Genomic DNA, 16,337 nt, shown 5'->3' with positions numbered 1-16,337 from the left:
TTGAGAAGATTTAATGAATCTGTCTTTGACTGTGGATACCTGTAATTTTTGCTGGTTTTCTCCATCAACATATGACAATAATAATTCCACTTGCTTTCAGCTGGAGTCAAATCCAGTTTTCTTCACACCAAATCATCTCAGTCACTCTTCAGAAAATCCATTCCAGCCAGCTACTATGGAAAAACCTGTGTTCACCTGGAACTGATGATTGAATAAAATAAACTGTGAATGGGACAGTCAGGAGCCAGGGTTTCCATGGGAAAATCTGACATTTTACCAACCAGGTACTGGAATCAACCCACAGTCCTCTCCCAGGCTGGATACCAGGCTGAATCCAATGGCCCAGTCCTTTCTTATTCCAGAGTTCTCCCTCTCTAAACCTGAGCCAAGAATTCCCCATCACCTCCCCAGCCTGGTGTTTTTCTCATTTGGGCTCTCATTCCTGTGTCTGTAAATCCCAGTAGGAGAATCATGCCTAGTGCATTATATTTAGGTGCTGGATGTGAGAAACCAAGCAGTTCTCCTTCCCTGAGCCCCTCCACAAGCAGAGCTCTGCTGGGCACTGCCCTGTCCATCCCATGGGCTGCCAGCTGTCACCACTGAAGGCAGCACAATTTTCCTACAATTTTTTCCTTTACTAAGTTTCAAAGTATATTTAAAATCCATCTGACATGCCTAACTTATTGATTCCATATTGAGGCGTGGATTGATGGTTTGGTTAGAGACCTGCAGGGCACAGCACACACATGCAGCATGTCCAAGAGCACATGAATGAAATCTCATCCCTCAGCCTCCTGACTGAGTGATCCTCACAATCCAGGCAAGGACTGAAGGGCTCCTCTGCAGCCCCTGGCCAGGGGTAGAGTCCCCTTGGGCTGGGCTGTGTGGCCACTCCAGCCCAGGGAAGCAGGGCTGGGTTCAGTTAGAAAACAGCCAGAAACCTTCAAGCCAAGAACAACAGCACAGCTGGAAACAGTGCAGTGCTTCACACTGAACAAACAGGAGATAACTCAGCAGAGCACTGACTCCAGCTCCTTCCCCAGATAGCGCTGGCGGCACCTCTGAGCACAGCAGACAGACAGGGGCAGCAGAGGGGAGGCCAGCCAGGGCATGGAGAGGGAAATTCAACCCAAACAGCCTTTTAGAGGGAGTCAGACTAAACCAAAACAAGGACAGAGGCCTTAGAGCTCCCTCTGAGCTTTGCTGCTCGCTGCAGACACAGTGCACCCAAAGGATGCTGGCACAAGACAAGCACTGGAATAACATGAGTGCAAGAACAGACAGATGTACAAAGACACACACACTGCCCTGTCTCACTGCTGGACACACCTAGCCCTTAGGAAAAGTGAGCTCAGCAAAGTCATTCCAGCTTGCTGTAGGTCACTCCTGTGCTTATCTCGATTTCAATTGGTCCTCGTACCTTTGTTGTACAACATTTGGTTTGAATGTAGCAGGATTCCAAACACAGCTCTGTGGAGTGCATTTCCAATGAAGAATGAGATGCAAACAGAGCTGCCAGTGGTTCCCAGTGTCACAGCCCCTGTCCTTTCCTGCAGCAGTCAGAGGAGCAGCACCAGGCATCAGACACCTGGCCCATTCCCTGCTAAACTTCTTTTTACCAGCTCTAATGTCCCTGTAAGGATCAGGAAGTTTAGATACCTGTCCTAACCACATCTCAAGGTTTCTCTGTCCACTCACTGCAATTCCAATGGGATTAGAGCTGAGCTGTCACTCAGTGTGGGTTACTTTTCCCCACACCAGCATGGCCAGGCTCAGCTCCTCTGCCTCTGCCACCTCCTCTCTGTCCCCTGACCCTTCTGCACCTCAGGGACAAGTCCCTTACTGCTGGGATATGTATACATATATGTATACTGGCTTGTACAGGCTTATACTTGTGCTTAGTAAAAACAAAATGTCATGAATAGAGTGAAACCTCTACGTTTCCTCCCTACTTGGGAGTTTTTGCTTCTTTAACAACTCCTTTGTTATTTCACCAAATCACCCCTATCTCTTTACAAGTAAATATAAACTGTCCCTGCTGGGGGGTGGGGGAAGAGAGGACACTGTTTTCCCTCTGCAGTATCAGTTTTCAGTGTGACACACAGTTCACTGGGAGAGCACACAGCCCTAATGAGAGTGGCTGTGCAGTTGCTGCTCCCTGTGTCAGCCCCTCAGCAGGGTCAGTGCCAGGGAAATGGGGAGCAGGACATGTCCCAGAGCCCCTGCAGCTGCCAGCACAGCCTGCCCACTGGGGGACACTGCTTGTGACAAACCTGCCTGTGACAAACCTGCCTGTGACAAACCTGTTTGTGACAAACCTTCATGTGCCAAACCAGTTTGTGTCAAACCTGCTTGTGACAAACCTGCTTGTCCCAAACCTGCCTGTGACAAACCTGCCTGTGCCAAACCTGCCTGTGACAAACCTGCCTGTGTCAAACCTGTTTGTGACAAACCTGCCTGTGCCAAACCTGCCTGTGACAAACCTGCTTGTGACAAACCTGCTTGTGACAAACCTGTTTGTGACAAACCTGCTTGTGTCAAACCTGCCTGTGACAAACCTGCTTGTGACAAACCTGTTTGTGACAAACCTGCCTGTGTCAAACCTGCCTGTGACAAACCTGCTTGTGTCAAACCTGCCTGTGACAAACCTGCCTGTGACAAACCTGCTTGTGACAAACCTGCCTGTGTCAAACCTGTTTGTGACAAACCTGCCTGTGTCAAACCTGCCTGTGACAAACCTGCTTGTGTCAAACCTGCCTGTGACAAACCTGCTTGTGACAAACCTGCCTGTGTCAAACCTGTTTGTGACAAACCTGCCTGTGTCAAACCTGCCTGTGACAAACCTGCTTGTGTCAAACCTGCTTGTGACAAACCTGCCTGTGTCAAACCTGCCTGTGACAAACCTGCTTGTGACAAACCTGCTTGTGACAAACCTGCCTGTGACAAACCTGCCTGTGCCAAACCTGCTTGTGACAAACCTGCTTGTGACAAACCTGCTTGTGACAAACCTGCCTGTGCCAAACCTGCCTGTGTCAAACCTGCTTGTGACAAACCTGCATGTGCCAAACCAGTTTGTGACAAACCTGCCTGTGCCAAACCTGCTTGTGCCAAACCTGCCTGTGACAAACCTGCTGAGGCCCCAGTGGAGCTGGGCTCACTGCAGCCTCTGCTGTGTTTGCACCACATCAAAGGGTTCCCAGGTGATGCTGCCTCACTCTGCATGCAGAGTGCTGGGTGCCAGGGACACAGAGAAAGCTGTTTTCTAGCTTTAGATGGTGTTTGGATGGGAGGACAAGCCTGGGGCATTCAGTGAGGTTCAGGGTTCAGATGTCCCTAACTGAGGGATCAGCATGTCCTAAGGAGGTGTAAGATCCCCAGCCACAGAGCTGGGCAAGCAAGCCTGCAGGCATTTGGAGCATCACTGATCCCACTGACCTGTCATGGCACCTCACCCCCTGGGCCATGCTGGGCACTGCAGCACTTTAACAAAGCCTGTCTTTCCCTGCTTAGCAGAGAGGGGTGTGAGCAGGCATCCCATAGGCTGCTGAAGGCAAACCCCAAAGCAGACCCCAAAGCAGACCCCAAGGCAGACCCCAAAGCAGACCCCAAGCCAGACCCCAAACAGACCCCAAACAGACCCCCAAGGCAGACCCCAAACAGACCCCAAGGCAGACCCCAAAGCAGACCCTGCTCCCAAGGTGTGAGCTGTAGTTTGCATGGTCCTGCCTCCAGGACCCCCCCCCCAACCCCAGGGTCCTGGAAGGGGCAGACATGGCCATCATCCCCTTTTCCCTCTCAGCTGGAGGATCAGAGCTCCTCCTTTGTTTGCTCACATGTGCCTTTTCTCAGGCTGTGTTTTTCTTTTCACTTTTAACCAGCAACCACCATTTTAACTGGCCTCCAGCTCTACAGCAATCATATCCTGATATATCCTTGCCTTTTATCTGCCTATCAGAGAGCTGTCTGCCAGATTTAGGACACCCCACAAAGCTTCTCCTCAGGCTTTGAGTGTCCCCATTGACTCAGCACAGGATCCCAGGCTGTGGAAACCACCATCAGATCCTCATTCTTCACTCAGCTTTAATTTGCTCCTGACAGCAGGAGTCCCAGGCCTCTCCTCTCTCCTCCCTTGTGCTCTGCAGCCACCCCAGCAGCTCAGCACCCGGGGCTGGGGCGAATGGCACCCAGAGTGTTGCCATGGCACAGACCATTGTCCCCTGGGTTCCCATGGCTCCAGGCCAGACATGCAGGGCTGGGCAGAGGGGAGAATGCACACCAAGCTGTTTGTAGCCCATCTGAGCATCTCACAAGTTAAACAGTTTGTCTTTCTTGCCCTGCTCCCAGCACCCATCCAGGGCAGCACTCACCCTGCACAAAAGGCTGAATAACTGTCCTGACTGACCTGGGGACAAAAATAAAATTCAACTCGGGTGCTCAAGCGTGGCCAAGGGCAGGATTTGGCTGCAGTGAGCTGCCTGTTGGCTGGTTTATTCTGCAGTTTTGGCATGCAGTCCTCACCTTGGCCCTTGCTGCAGGCAGGGGCAGGGCAGGGATTTGTGCCCAGGGCTGGGGTGCAGCAGAAACCCCTGGGGGAATTTCTCCAGCCCTGGGAAGCACAGGACACAAGAGAGCTCTCAGGGGCATGGGAGGAGGATTTCTCCAGACCAGGGAAGGAGCTGGCAGTGGAGACTCATCCCTCTGGCCGGGGAGAAGCACACATGGGACAGCTCCTGCACCTCTCCCTGCAGGCTGAACACAACAGGTCATTCTGCCAGCCTGGGGTGGTACCAGAGGTACAGAAGCTCCACCAGCCCATCCCCACGTGCCACAGGAAGGTTCCCTCGGTCCCTCAGCTGTGCCTGCACCCACTGATCCCCCTGCCAGGGATGAGGTGCATCAGCTGCCAGCACTCCAGCTCTGCAGCCCTTTAAACCCCTCTGATGTCCCTTCTGCTGGTGATGTCAGCCACAAGATATTTCAGCAGAGGAGGGGAAAACAGCCCAGCAGCAGCTTATGGTGTGATCAAATCCAGAATAAACTTTGCATACAAATGAAACATCTTCCTCCTTTAAACTGATCCCCTCCTTCTCCAGGCCCTCAAACTCATATCACCCCTCAGATCTCCCCACAAGCAGGGGAAATCAGCAGCTAGCCAGTCTGCTGGACATGGTGGTGAGAGCAAGAGGAATTAGTCTCCATAGTACATGAAAAGAATTAGGACTATTTAATCTCCTTTCCCCTTATCAGTGGTCTCAAATATCCCTTTGAGGGGGAAACACAGTGGAAATTCCTGCAAATCTTGCCTACAGTTAAGGAATTGACAAGATTTTTCAGCTTTTTCTCTCTGTGTTTGAAAAATTACTGCATAAAGGAAACAATCTTTGGGGCACATATAACTCACAATAGGCTGAAACATTATCTTAAACTATTCGTCTGCTTCCTGCTTAAGTAAGCATATTAGGAATGTGTGTATATATTTCTTGGGCAGTTTAAAAATAAAAAGAAGAGGTATATAGTCTGTCCTGCTTTTGAGGAGCATGTTGTTTATGTTGTTATAAGCACAGGTCATATTTATAGCTGAACACTCTGTGAAAGTGCAGGCAGGCTGGGAAACATTTGTTAGGTTTAATGATCTTTTATTTAACTGGTGCAGAAAAATGCACCCCTTTGGATTGATTCATGACATGAATTGTATAGAAACCTTCTTCCTTGAGAAAAGAAAAACCTCAAAAGGTCAATCCGACATTTCAGCTTTCTCAAACATCCAGCAGTGAGATGTTCACAGAGCAAAATTCCCAGCCTGACAAGCTGGATGGGGTTAGGGCAGGGAAAGGATAAACCACAGCCAGAGACACCTTTCAGGACATAAAGCAGAGCCATTGAAATCACCTGGGCTGGGAGGGAGGCACCGTGCCCTGCAGCAGCCCCACTGCACACTCCCCAAAGCACCCTGAGGCAGAGCTCTCAGCCTGCAGGAATGGCACTGACACTTCCTTTTGCTGGCTGCCATCTCCCCATTCCAAACTCGGGCTCACCAAGGCCAGCCTGCCTTGGCTCAGCCACTGAGCCAGAACCAGAGCTGAGCCCAGCTCTTCTCAGCTGCCTGAGCTGGCTGCAGCACCTCCTGCTGCAGAGTCCCAGCTCCTCTCCCCTCGGGCAGGGTGTCACTGGCTCTACACTTTGCTCCTCTCTCCTTGCCGAGGTGTTGCATCTCTGCAGTGCTGCAGAAGCAGCTCAAGGCTGGGCAGTGACCCATCACACAGTGACCCATCACACAGTGACCCATCACAGAGTGACCCATCACACAGTGACCCATCACACAGTGACCCATCACAGGACCTGCAGTGACCCATCACACAGTGACCCATCACAGGGCAATGACCCATCACTGGAGGGCAGTGACCCATCACACAGTGACCCATCACACAGTGACCCATCACACAGTGACCCATCACACAGTGACCCATCACACAGTGACCAATCACACAGTGACCCATCACACAGTGACCCATCACAGGGCAGTGACCCATCACACAGTGACCCATCACACAGTGACCCATCACACAGTGACCCATCACAGGGCAGTGACCCATTACACAGTGACCCATCACACAGTGACCCATCACACAATGACCCATCACACAGTGACCCATCACACAGTGACCCATCACTGGACAGTGACCCATCACACAATGACCCATCACACAGTGACCCACCACACAATGACCCATCACACAGTGACCCATCACACAGTGACCCATCACACAGTGACCCATCACTGGACAGTGACCCATCACTGGACAGTGACCCATCACACAATGACCCATCACACAGTGACCCACCACACAATGACCCATCACACAGTGACCCATCACACAGTGACCCATCACACAGTGACCCATCACACAGTGACCCATCACAGAGCAGTGACCCATCACACAGTGACCCATCACACAATGACCCATCACACAGTGACCCACCACACAATGACCCATCACACAATGACCCATCACACAATGACCCATCACACAATGACCCATCACACAGTGACCCACCACACAATGACCCATCACACAATGACCCATCACACAGTGACCCATCACAGAGCAGTGACCCATCACACAGTGACCAATCACACAGTGACCCATCACACAGTGACCCATCACAGAGCAGTGACCCATCACACAGTGACCCATCACACAGTGACCCATCACACAGTGACCCATCACAGGGCAGTGACCCATCACACAGTGACCCATCACACAGTGACCCATCACACAGTGACCCATCACACAATGACCCATCACACAGTGACCCATCACACAGTGACCCATCACAGGGCAGTGACCCATCACAGAGCAGTGACCCATCACACAGTGACCCATCACACAATGACCCATCACACAGTGACCCATCACACAATGACCCATCACACAGTGACCCATCACAGGGCAGTGACCCATCACACAGTGACCCATCACACAGTGACCCATCACACAGTGACCCATCACACAATGACCCATCACAGGACTTTGAACCATAACACAGTGACCCATCACAGGACAGTGACCCATCACAGGGCAGTGACCCATCACAGGGCAGTGACCCATCACACAGTGACCCATCACACAGTGACCCATCACAGGACAGTGACCCATCACACAGTGACCCATCACACAGTGACCCATCACAGGACAGTGACCCATCACACAGTGACCCATCACACAGTGACCCATCACACAGTGACCCATCACACAATGACCCATCACACAGTGACCCATCACACAGTGACCCACCACACAATGACCCATCACACAATGACCCATCACACAGTGACCCATCACAGAGCAGTGACCCATCACACAGTGACCCATCACAGGGCAGTGACCCATCACACAATGACCCATCACACAGTGACCCATCACACAATGACCCATCACACAGTGACCCATCACACAGTGACCCATCACAGGGCAGTGACCCATCACACAGTGACCCATCACAGGACAGTGACCCATCACACAGTGACCCATCACACAGTGACCCATCACACAATGACCCATCACACAGTGACCCATCACACAGTGACCCATCACAGGGCAGTGACCCATCACACAGTGACCCATCACACAGTGACCCATCACACAGTGACCCATCACAGAGCAGTGACCCATCACACAGTGACCCATCACACAGTGACCCACCACACAATGACCCATCACACAGTGACCCATCACACAGTGACCCATCACACAATGACCCATCACAGGACAGTGACCCATCACACAGTGACCCATCACACAGTGACCCATCACACAGTGACCCATCACACAGTGACCCATCACACAATGACCCATCACAGGACAGTGACCCATCACACAGTGACCCATCACACAATGACCCCATCACAGGACAGTGACCCATCACAGGACCTGCAGTGACCCATCACACAGTGACCCATCACACAATGACCCATCACAGGACAGTGACCCATCACACAGTGACCCATCACACAGTGACCCATCACACAATGACCCATCACAGGACAGTGACCCATCACACAGTGACCCATCACACAATGACCCCATCACAGGACAGTGACCCATCACAGGACCTGCAGTGACCCATCACACAATGACCCATCACACAATGACCCATCACAGGACCTGCAGCCCCTGCTGAGTCTCCAGCACTGCTCTGGGCTGCACCATGTGCTCACACCCGTGTGAGCTGCCCCAGGGGCCAGGGCTGGCTGAGAGCTGCTTTTGTGCTCATGGAGAGGGAATGATGTGCAGAGAGCTGCAGCAGAGCAGTCCCATGAATTCAGCTGCAGAGCCCAGCCAGCCCAGGGGGAGCAGCAGGGGCTCCCTGGCAGCTCTGCCCACACCATGAACGACCATCCCTGCAGCCTCAGGTGCTCCAGCCAAGCACATCCCTCTGCCTGGGGCTTTTCTGAGCACACTCCAGACCTGCAGACCCACTGTGGGGCTGAACACTGCTCACTCAACAGGTGTTGTACATAAAACAAAAAACACCCCCAGTTCTTCCACAGACTGTGGGGGGCTTTGTGATGGGAGCTCACACACAGCAAACACCATTTCCCTTTAGAATCCCTGAATCAGTTAGGTTGGAAAAACCCTCAAGATCATGGAGTCCAAGCATTAACCCAGCACTCCTAAGCACCACTAAGCCATGACCCTGAGTGCCACATTTACCTGTATTTTAATCCCCCATGGATGGTGGCACCCTCACCTGCTGGGCAGCCTGTTCTGGTGCTGACAGTCCTTTCTGTGGAGCCTTTTTCCCTAATAACCTAAACCTTCCCTGGAGCAACCTGAGGCTCTCCTCTTGTCCTATTGCTTGCTGCCTGGGGAAAGGCATCAGTCCCACCTCATTAGAACCTTTCAGATTTCCCATTCTCCAAGATAAACAAGCCCAGCTGCCTCAGACTCTCCTCACACAATTTGTTCTCCAGAGCCTTCACCATTCTTGTTGCCCTTCTTTAGACACTCCAGAATCTCTACTGAGGTTCATCATTGGTCTCCCAAAAGGAATACAGTGAACACAAGTTTGCTACTTGCTAAAAATGCTTTAGAGGCAGAAAAAGGGGGGATTTGCTTCCAGAGATCACCCAGAAGAGTGGAATCAGGAGGGAGCAAACACTCACCACTTTTGCTCTCTCCCCAGGGGTGGCTGTAGGTCTCCAGGCTGTTTGCTTTGTACCTGGGAGGGTCTGCAGCACCTGAGGACAAGGACAAAGCCAGCAAAGGGCAGCTGCTCCCTCACAAAGCTGGCTGCCTTCAGCCCTAAAGCAGGTTAGAGATAACCATGAACCTTTACTTGCTGCTCCTGCCTCTTCCCATTGCCCACAGCAGGGCTCAGGGTTAGGGAAATCAGGACAGCAAGAATTGCTTCACACTGGCCACATTCTAGGAAAATCTCAGCATTTTCAGGACTTGGCAAGACCCAAGTTCAAGCAGCAAGTAAACAAAGCATAAAAACCAAAACAAAGCACTAAGCTCCTTTGTCCTTATCTGCCTGGATTCTCCCTTTTATCCCACAGCTTCAGGGGAAACAATCCTGCAGGCAAAGTTATTCCATGGTGCCAGTTTCACCCCCAGCATCACCTCCCCACAGCTTTCCCATGGATTAAATTGCATCTTTGAAACCAGCACCCTGTATAAGGAGGCAGCCCCAGAAATAAACTTGATTTCTCCAGCTAAACCTCTGCTGTAGTAGTTCTGCTCTGCAAATTTTATCAGCTTCTGTTTTCAAGGAATCTAAGAAGCAGATGAGTGAATTAAAATCCATCAGTTGTTCCATGAGTTTTATTTACCCCAACCAGGCAAGGTGCAGAGAGCTCTCTGTGCTCCCCATGGTGTAGTTGGGGCAGTGGAACATTTTGCTTGGAAACTCCTTTAGTTTTCACAAGAACCAGATTTGCAGTGCAGGATCTGTTTGCTCATTGACTGCTGTGTCTCCTAAACATTATTTTTGGACCCACATTTCACAGGCTGGGGGTGAAGACACTTTTTCCAGGTAGGTAACAGAGAAGCCCCAAAGGGGAGCTCCATGGAACAGCTTGTAATGGCACTGTGAAAATAAGGATGAATTTTGCTGCCTGCACAGCAGCATCCAGCCATGGCCAGTGGCTGCAAGAAAAAACAGAAGGTTAAACCAGTGCCACTGAGCCTGCTGGGACAGCTGTGGGCTTGTCTTTAGGATGGAAGAAGGAAATCACTTTGGACTGTGGCAAAGCCCAGAAAGCACAGTGGAGAGATTTAATTAGAGTCTAATCACCACTTTTAATGGGATTTGCTACAGGTCCTGCAGGGTGGACAAGTCATAGAATCACAGAATCATTAGGGCTGGAAAAGACCCTTAAGATCAAGTCCAACCATTGACCCAGCACTGCCAAGGCCACAACTAAACCATGTCCCCAAGTGCCACATCTACCCTGCTTTTAAATCCCTCCACCACTTCCCTGGGCAGCTTGTCCAGTGCTTGACAGCTCTTTCCATGAAGTTTTTCCTGACATCAACTCTAGACCTCCTCTGCTGCAGCTTAAGGCCACTTTCTCTCCTTCTGCACTTTTTACCCAAGAAAAGCAGCAAACTGGAGCTGCCTGCCCATCACTGCAGGACTCACAGCAGCTCCAGCATGGACAGCCTCAGGTCCCCACTGCCCTTTGGTGCCTCCTGGATGTGGTGACCATTTCAGGTCAGGCTTAGGACAGCTTGAAAGGAGCTGTGAGGGGGAAGGTGCTTTAGAAATCAAAGTGGGCACTGCTTTTCTCCATGAAAGATGAACAAATTTCACCATCAGAGGATAGCTCTGTCGATGGTTGTTGTAACCTTTGCTCCTTCTCTGAGCAATTTTCCTCCTGAAGAAGGAGCTGCCAGGCCAATTCAGAGGGATTGCTCCTTCCAAAGGTGGAAAATGCTGGGCATTGTGTCCAGCCTGTGTTTGAAGTGGGAAAAAAGCAACTTTGAATAAGCTTTTGATGGGGCCCATGGCTCTGCTTGACCATAATGTCAGCTTGTAATTAGCAACAGATCCCACTTCTGTCACCCCCGATGTTATCATCAGCCGTCTTGCGTTTCAAAGTGAGGAGAGGCACGTCAATTATGGGCAATTTGGTCTCTGAAATGGATTTTATGGTTTTTGGGTTTTTTTTCTGCTGGGCAGCCCAGCAAGCCTGGAGCTTGTTGCAGAGATAGTTGTTGAGCCAGGAGGAGCAGGAGGGAAGCAGGGGATGTCACAGAGCTGCTCCAGCAGATCCCTGGAGGAAACACAACCATGCCTCTCCTCCAGGAGGGCAGAGCTCAGTGGTGGATATCACAGGGGCTGTGTGCTTAGAGCAAGGAGGAGAGGAGGTTTGGAAGGAGCCACTGTCCTGCCTCTGCAGTGGGGGTCTCTGCAAGGCTCATTCACACACTGATGGAGAAAAGGGTGGCTCCTGCCTGGGCAGCCAGTGCAGCCTCATTTCTGCTCAGCATGTTGCAAGTACTCAGCTCACTAAGGCTGAGCTGGCCTGGGAACAACTGAGGCAATCTTTTCCCCTCATTGATAGAAAATCTTGCTTTCAATTAAAATTCAGTTTTCAGAGTGAAGGAAAGGTTAGTGTTTCCAAAAACAGGTTGGAATTTTTGTAAGAAAATCAAAACCCCCACACTCAAGTAATTTCCAACTTTGACCAAAAGCAATTCTAACTTTTGTTAGAAAAAAGGGAGCAAAATTTTTTTGCTTCTTTTTTGGAGTGGGGTGGAGCAGGGGAAGTCAATCTCTTGCAGCAAGCCCAGTGAGTTTGCCAGATCCCTGGCACTGCTCTGCAGCTTAGCACTGCCAGAGCAGTGGCCCAGTGTTTGATTTCATCTATTGCTGTACCAATTACCAAGTGTCCTGTTTCTCCCCTTTCCTGTTTTCTTCCCTCTCCTGTTTTCTGGCCTTCTGCAGAAGGACTCACACCAGAGCTGCTCTTTACAAGAGCTCTCCAGGAAATGGGCTAAAACAGAATTTGGCCCCACATTGACTCTGTGGTGTGGAGTTCTCCCCTTTCATTTGCTGGAGGAATTCAAGCATCACTCTGCTGCTCCAATCTTTCTATCTACCACTGGCAAATAACACAGCCAAGAAGGTTATCTGCCTCAAACAGAAATAGCTTATGTTTAGAAAAGAATTAAAATTTGTTCCCTTTAGAGTTACAACCACATCCTCAAAGCTGTTAACCTGAAAGTGAACTTCAGATAATAAAACTCTAACCTCACCCCTCCAGAAGAGCCAGCAGTCAGAGCTACCTTGCGTGCTCTCCCCTATCTGCCCCATCGACTGCCTGATAGCACAGCTTGTTTTCTTCCTTCCAAGGGAGACAGCTACTAAATCTGTGCTCCCCATCCCTCTCAGCACTCTGGGGCTTCTCCACAGCTGCAATGCTTTTCCCTCATCCCTGCTCTCAGTTAAATAAACATTATGACACACACTGATTGCTTTAACAAACTTCGCTGCTCCACGTCCTCGGCGCAGCACGGTTATCTTTTTACAGGGAACATTCCTTTCCTGTTGCTATGCCTACTTCAGCACCATCCAGCGTGATAGCCAAGACTGCTGAACAAACCCACAGTTTCCAACCACATTTTGCTCATCCTGAAATAGCTCAGGAGGGGTGTGGGGCCAGCCCTGGCAGATGTGAGCTGTCACAGCTGCTCTGCCACAGCTCATCCCAGCAAGGACCCGGCCATGCTGCTGGAGCTGAGTGCTGCCTTCTGAAAATGCCTCAGAGCTAAAAACGTCTTTGTGGAGTGAGGTGGGAGAAGGAAAAGAGGGGTGTAGTCATAAATATTCTCCCAGCACAGCAGGGGAAGGGTTGGTTTTACTCTCCCCATAAGGCTGGGCTCGTTGTTCTATAATTTGCAACTCAATTGCAGAATCCAGAAATATTTCTGGCAAATGGTATTTCACAGCCATTCATCATCCTCCTGCACCATTTCCTTTGCATGACAACCTGTGTTTTAAAACTCACAAAGAGAGGGGAAGCTGCCATTTGTTTTGGCCAAGCCAAAATGGCCCTTGGCCCCAGGACTGGTGGTGCTGAGGCTGCTCAGGGTGATAAGCCTGGTGGGGCAGGTCCTGCCAGGTGGGTGAGGGCATCCCCTGCTACACACATCACCCAATTGGAGAAATGAGTGCCTCCAGTTCCCCCAGCCAGCCCATTTCCCACCTCTAGCACAGCAGAGCTATCACCCCAGTGGTTGTGCCATTCTGCTAATTAGTGCCAGGCAGCCCAAAGATATTAATGACAAATTTCCCCAAAGGCTATGATCTCACCTTTTTACATGTTGTTTTCACTTCCCCTTGTGCAAACATTTTCTTCTCAGCCAAGGACAGGTTGGCTCCTGAGATACCTCTGCTCTCAAAGCTCTGATTGTTTATGTCTAATAAAGACCCAGATGCTCCAAAATGCACCTAGAATGTTGGACAACAGAGGCAGAGGCCAGAGAAGCTGAAGAAGATTTCTGGCAGCTGATCAATTGTAGAAAATAGTTCTTCCTCCAGGCATGAGGCAGAGTATTTTTGGGGCTGCAGGATGTGTGCATGCACTGCCCTCACAGCTCTCCAGGGTGTGAGCAGAGGAAAGGACTTGGAAGGAAGCAGATAAATCCCAGCCCTGTCACCTGCAGCCTGTATTCCAGCAGCAGGAACATTTGGAGCTGTGCAAGGGCTGGGCACAGCCCCATTTCCCCCTTGCTGGGGATTCACCAGCTTGTCCCAGCTCTGCACACAGAGCTGTGTCCATCCCAAGGGTGCAGGAGCTGCAGGCAGAGGTGCCCCAGGGCCAGGGACATTCTGCACACAGCTGGAGGGTCACCTTGGGATAAACCCAGCACTGGGGGAGGTTTCTCTGTTCTCCCAAGTGGGGTTGTGCATGATGGACCTCTGGAGACCCTGACCAGCCCTGCCCCAGGGACCCAGCCAGGCAACTTCCCCAAACCCAGGGATGCTCCTGCTGGCAGGACAGCAAGGATTCAGCTCCAGCCACAGCAGCACTGAGAGCCTGTGTGGCTCAGGAAGTGGAGGGATCAGAGAGCTGGACAGACCCAAACCAGATGGGGAGAGATGGCCCCAGAATGGAGGAAATTATTCAGAACCTGGAACTGTGGGCAGGCTGCATGCCCTGGGTGTTCAGTTGGCCTCTCCTGACACACAGTGCTTGGGTTTTGTTCCAGGACTCAGACAGGGATTCTTGGAAGCACATCAGGGCTGGGTGTGTGCAGCAGATCCACGTGGAGAAAATCTGCTGTCTGATGTCTGGAACATCAGCTGAGCCATTTTCCATTTCTCTCTTTGCAGGTTATGCAAGCTGAAGATTAAACAGATGCATTCCTTGTGTTCATTTGCCTTTATTAAAGGAATAATGTACCTGCACATTAGCAGCAAGACTTTGCCTAAAGTACTGTGGGTTATAATGGGAGCAGGCTGACCTTCCATGGAAAAACACGTGTCCAAAAGCTTTTCTGACCCATCAGGAACAATTCTTTGAGTGATTCCAGTGCTTATTCTCAGTGGTGAAGATCAGCCACGTGGAAAGGGCTCTTTCCCACCATCCCCTATCAGAGCTGGCTCTGCCCTGCTCTGGAGCTCCCTGCCCCAGCCCAGCTCCTGTGCCAGGCCCCCTTCACCACCCTCTCTTTAAGCTCACCTCAGATTAACAAGCTGGCACTACTGGTCCCTTTTTCAGCTTTTCCAGCCCATTTCCTGGGCTCAAGCTCTGCTTTCTGCCTCTCCACAGAAATGGGATTGTCTGATTGTCCTGGGTTTAGGTAAAAATGGGCCTCCAAGACACCCCTGTGACTCCCACAGCAGCTTGCCCAGTTTGCCAGTTTGACTGTGTGAGGGCAGCAGATGCTGCTTTTTGCTTTGGCTCCTTTTTGGCCCTTTGGCAAAGTGCTGTAGAAGCACATCAGACACCTTGGCTGCTGCTGGAAAGGGTTGCCCCTGACCACTGACACCCCATTTCCATCCCACTTCAGCCCTTGCCCTCTCCCCATCCCTACACATTACCCATTTGCCCAAAATCACCTTCTTGTCCTGCTCATCCAGCTTGCAGAAGTGAAATAAGTTCATCTTTTCCTCCTGCCTATGGTGTGTCCTCCACTAATTTACATCTTGGCTGGGCAGGAAAAAGTCAAAGGCAGCAGTGATCCCCAAGCTTTGATCATCTCAGATGCTGCTGCAGGAGTTGTGACAGTCCCAAGAGAAGGAGAAGATTGAGGGTGGATGGTCCCAGATATCATTGTGTTTAATTTTACCTCATTAAATTGAAATGGGGTTGAGTTACATCCAGTCAGTCTCTGAGAAATACAGTCAGGAGGGTCAGTGGCAGCACCCAGCCCTTGGGATGTGGCATGGAGTGAAGAAATCCCTTCCCCACAGGACAACCAGATGAAATTTCTGAATTCACCCCTGAATTTGACACACAGGAAGGGCTAGATCCACCCACCTGAGAAATTAATTTGTTCCAGACCAGCCTAAGCCTGGTCCTGGAGGCAAACACACCTCCCTGCCCCCGTGTGCTCTGGCCATGGACTGGAAACACCACCTAAATTAGTGGGCAGGGAGTCTGCTTTCCTGTTTGTGCAAGAACTGACTTCTCTGAAGATTTGCCAGTGATGGGGCTGGGTTTCAGAAACATAAAATACTGGTGAGATGAAGGGGAGCATCAGTGAAGGTCAGCAAGTACTTGGGGTTAAATTTCTTCCCAGATTTATGTGAGGTTAGCATTGTCTGGCTTTCTTAAGCTGTGTGATTTCTTGCATTCCTATGAAACAAGAAGCCAAATT

General features: G+C 50.8%; 1 protein-coding gene across 1 annotated transcript; it reads left to right on the top strand.

The window, feature by feature from the left end:
* Nucleotides 1-2,194: 2,194 nt before the first annotated feature.
* LOC130260684 (keratin-associated protein 4-9-like) lies at nucleotides 2,195-14,861 on the top strand. The gene is made up of 2 exons (XM_056506302.1): nucleotides 2,195-3,200; nucleotides 14,848-14,861. The coding sequence occupies exons 1-2, from the start codon at nucleotides 2,195-2,197 to the stop codon at nucleotides 14,859-14,861; spliced, it is 1,020 nt and encodes a 339-aa protein (XP_056362277.1).
* The last annotated feature ends 1,476 nt before the right edge of the window (nucleotides 14,862-16,337 follow it).

The sequence above is a fragment of the Oenanthe melanoleuca genome, chromosome 18 (genome assembly GCF_029582105.1).
Source record: "Oenanthe melanoleuca isolate GR-GAL-2019-014 chromosome 18, OMel1.0, whole genome shotgun sequence".
Classification (NCBI taxonomy): domain Eukaryota; kingdom Metazoa; phylum Chordata; class Aves; order Passeriformes; family Muscicapidae; genus Oenanthe; species Oenanthe melanoleuca.
Note: the sequence above shows the minus strand (reverse complement) of the source record. Positions and strands in the feature narration are given on the sequence as shown.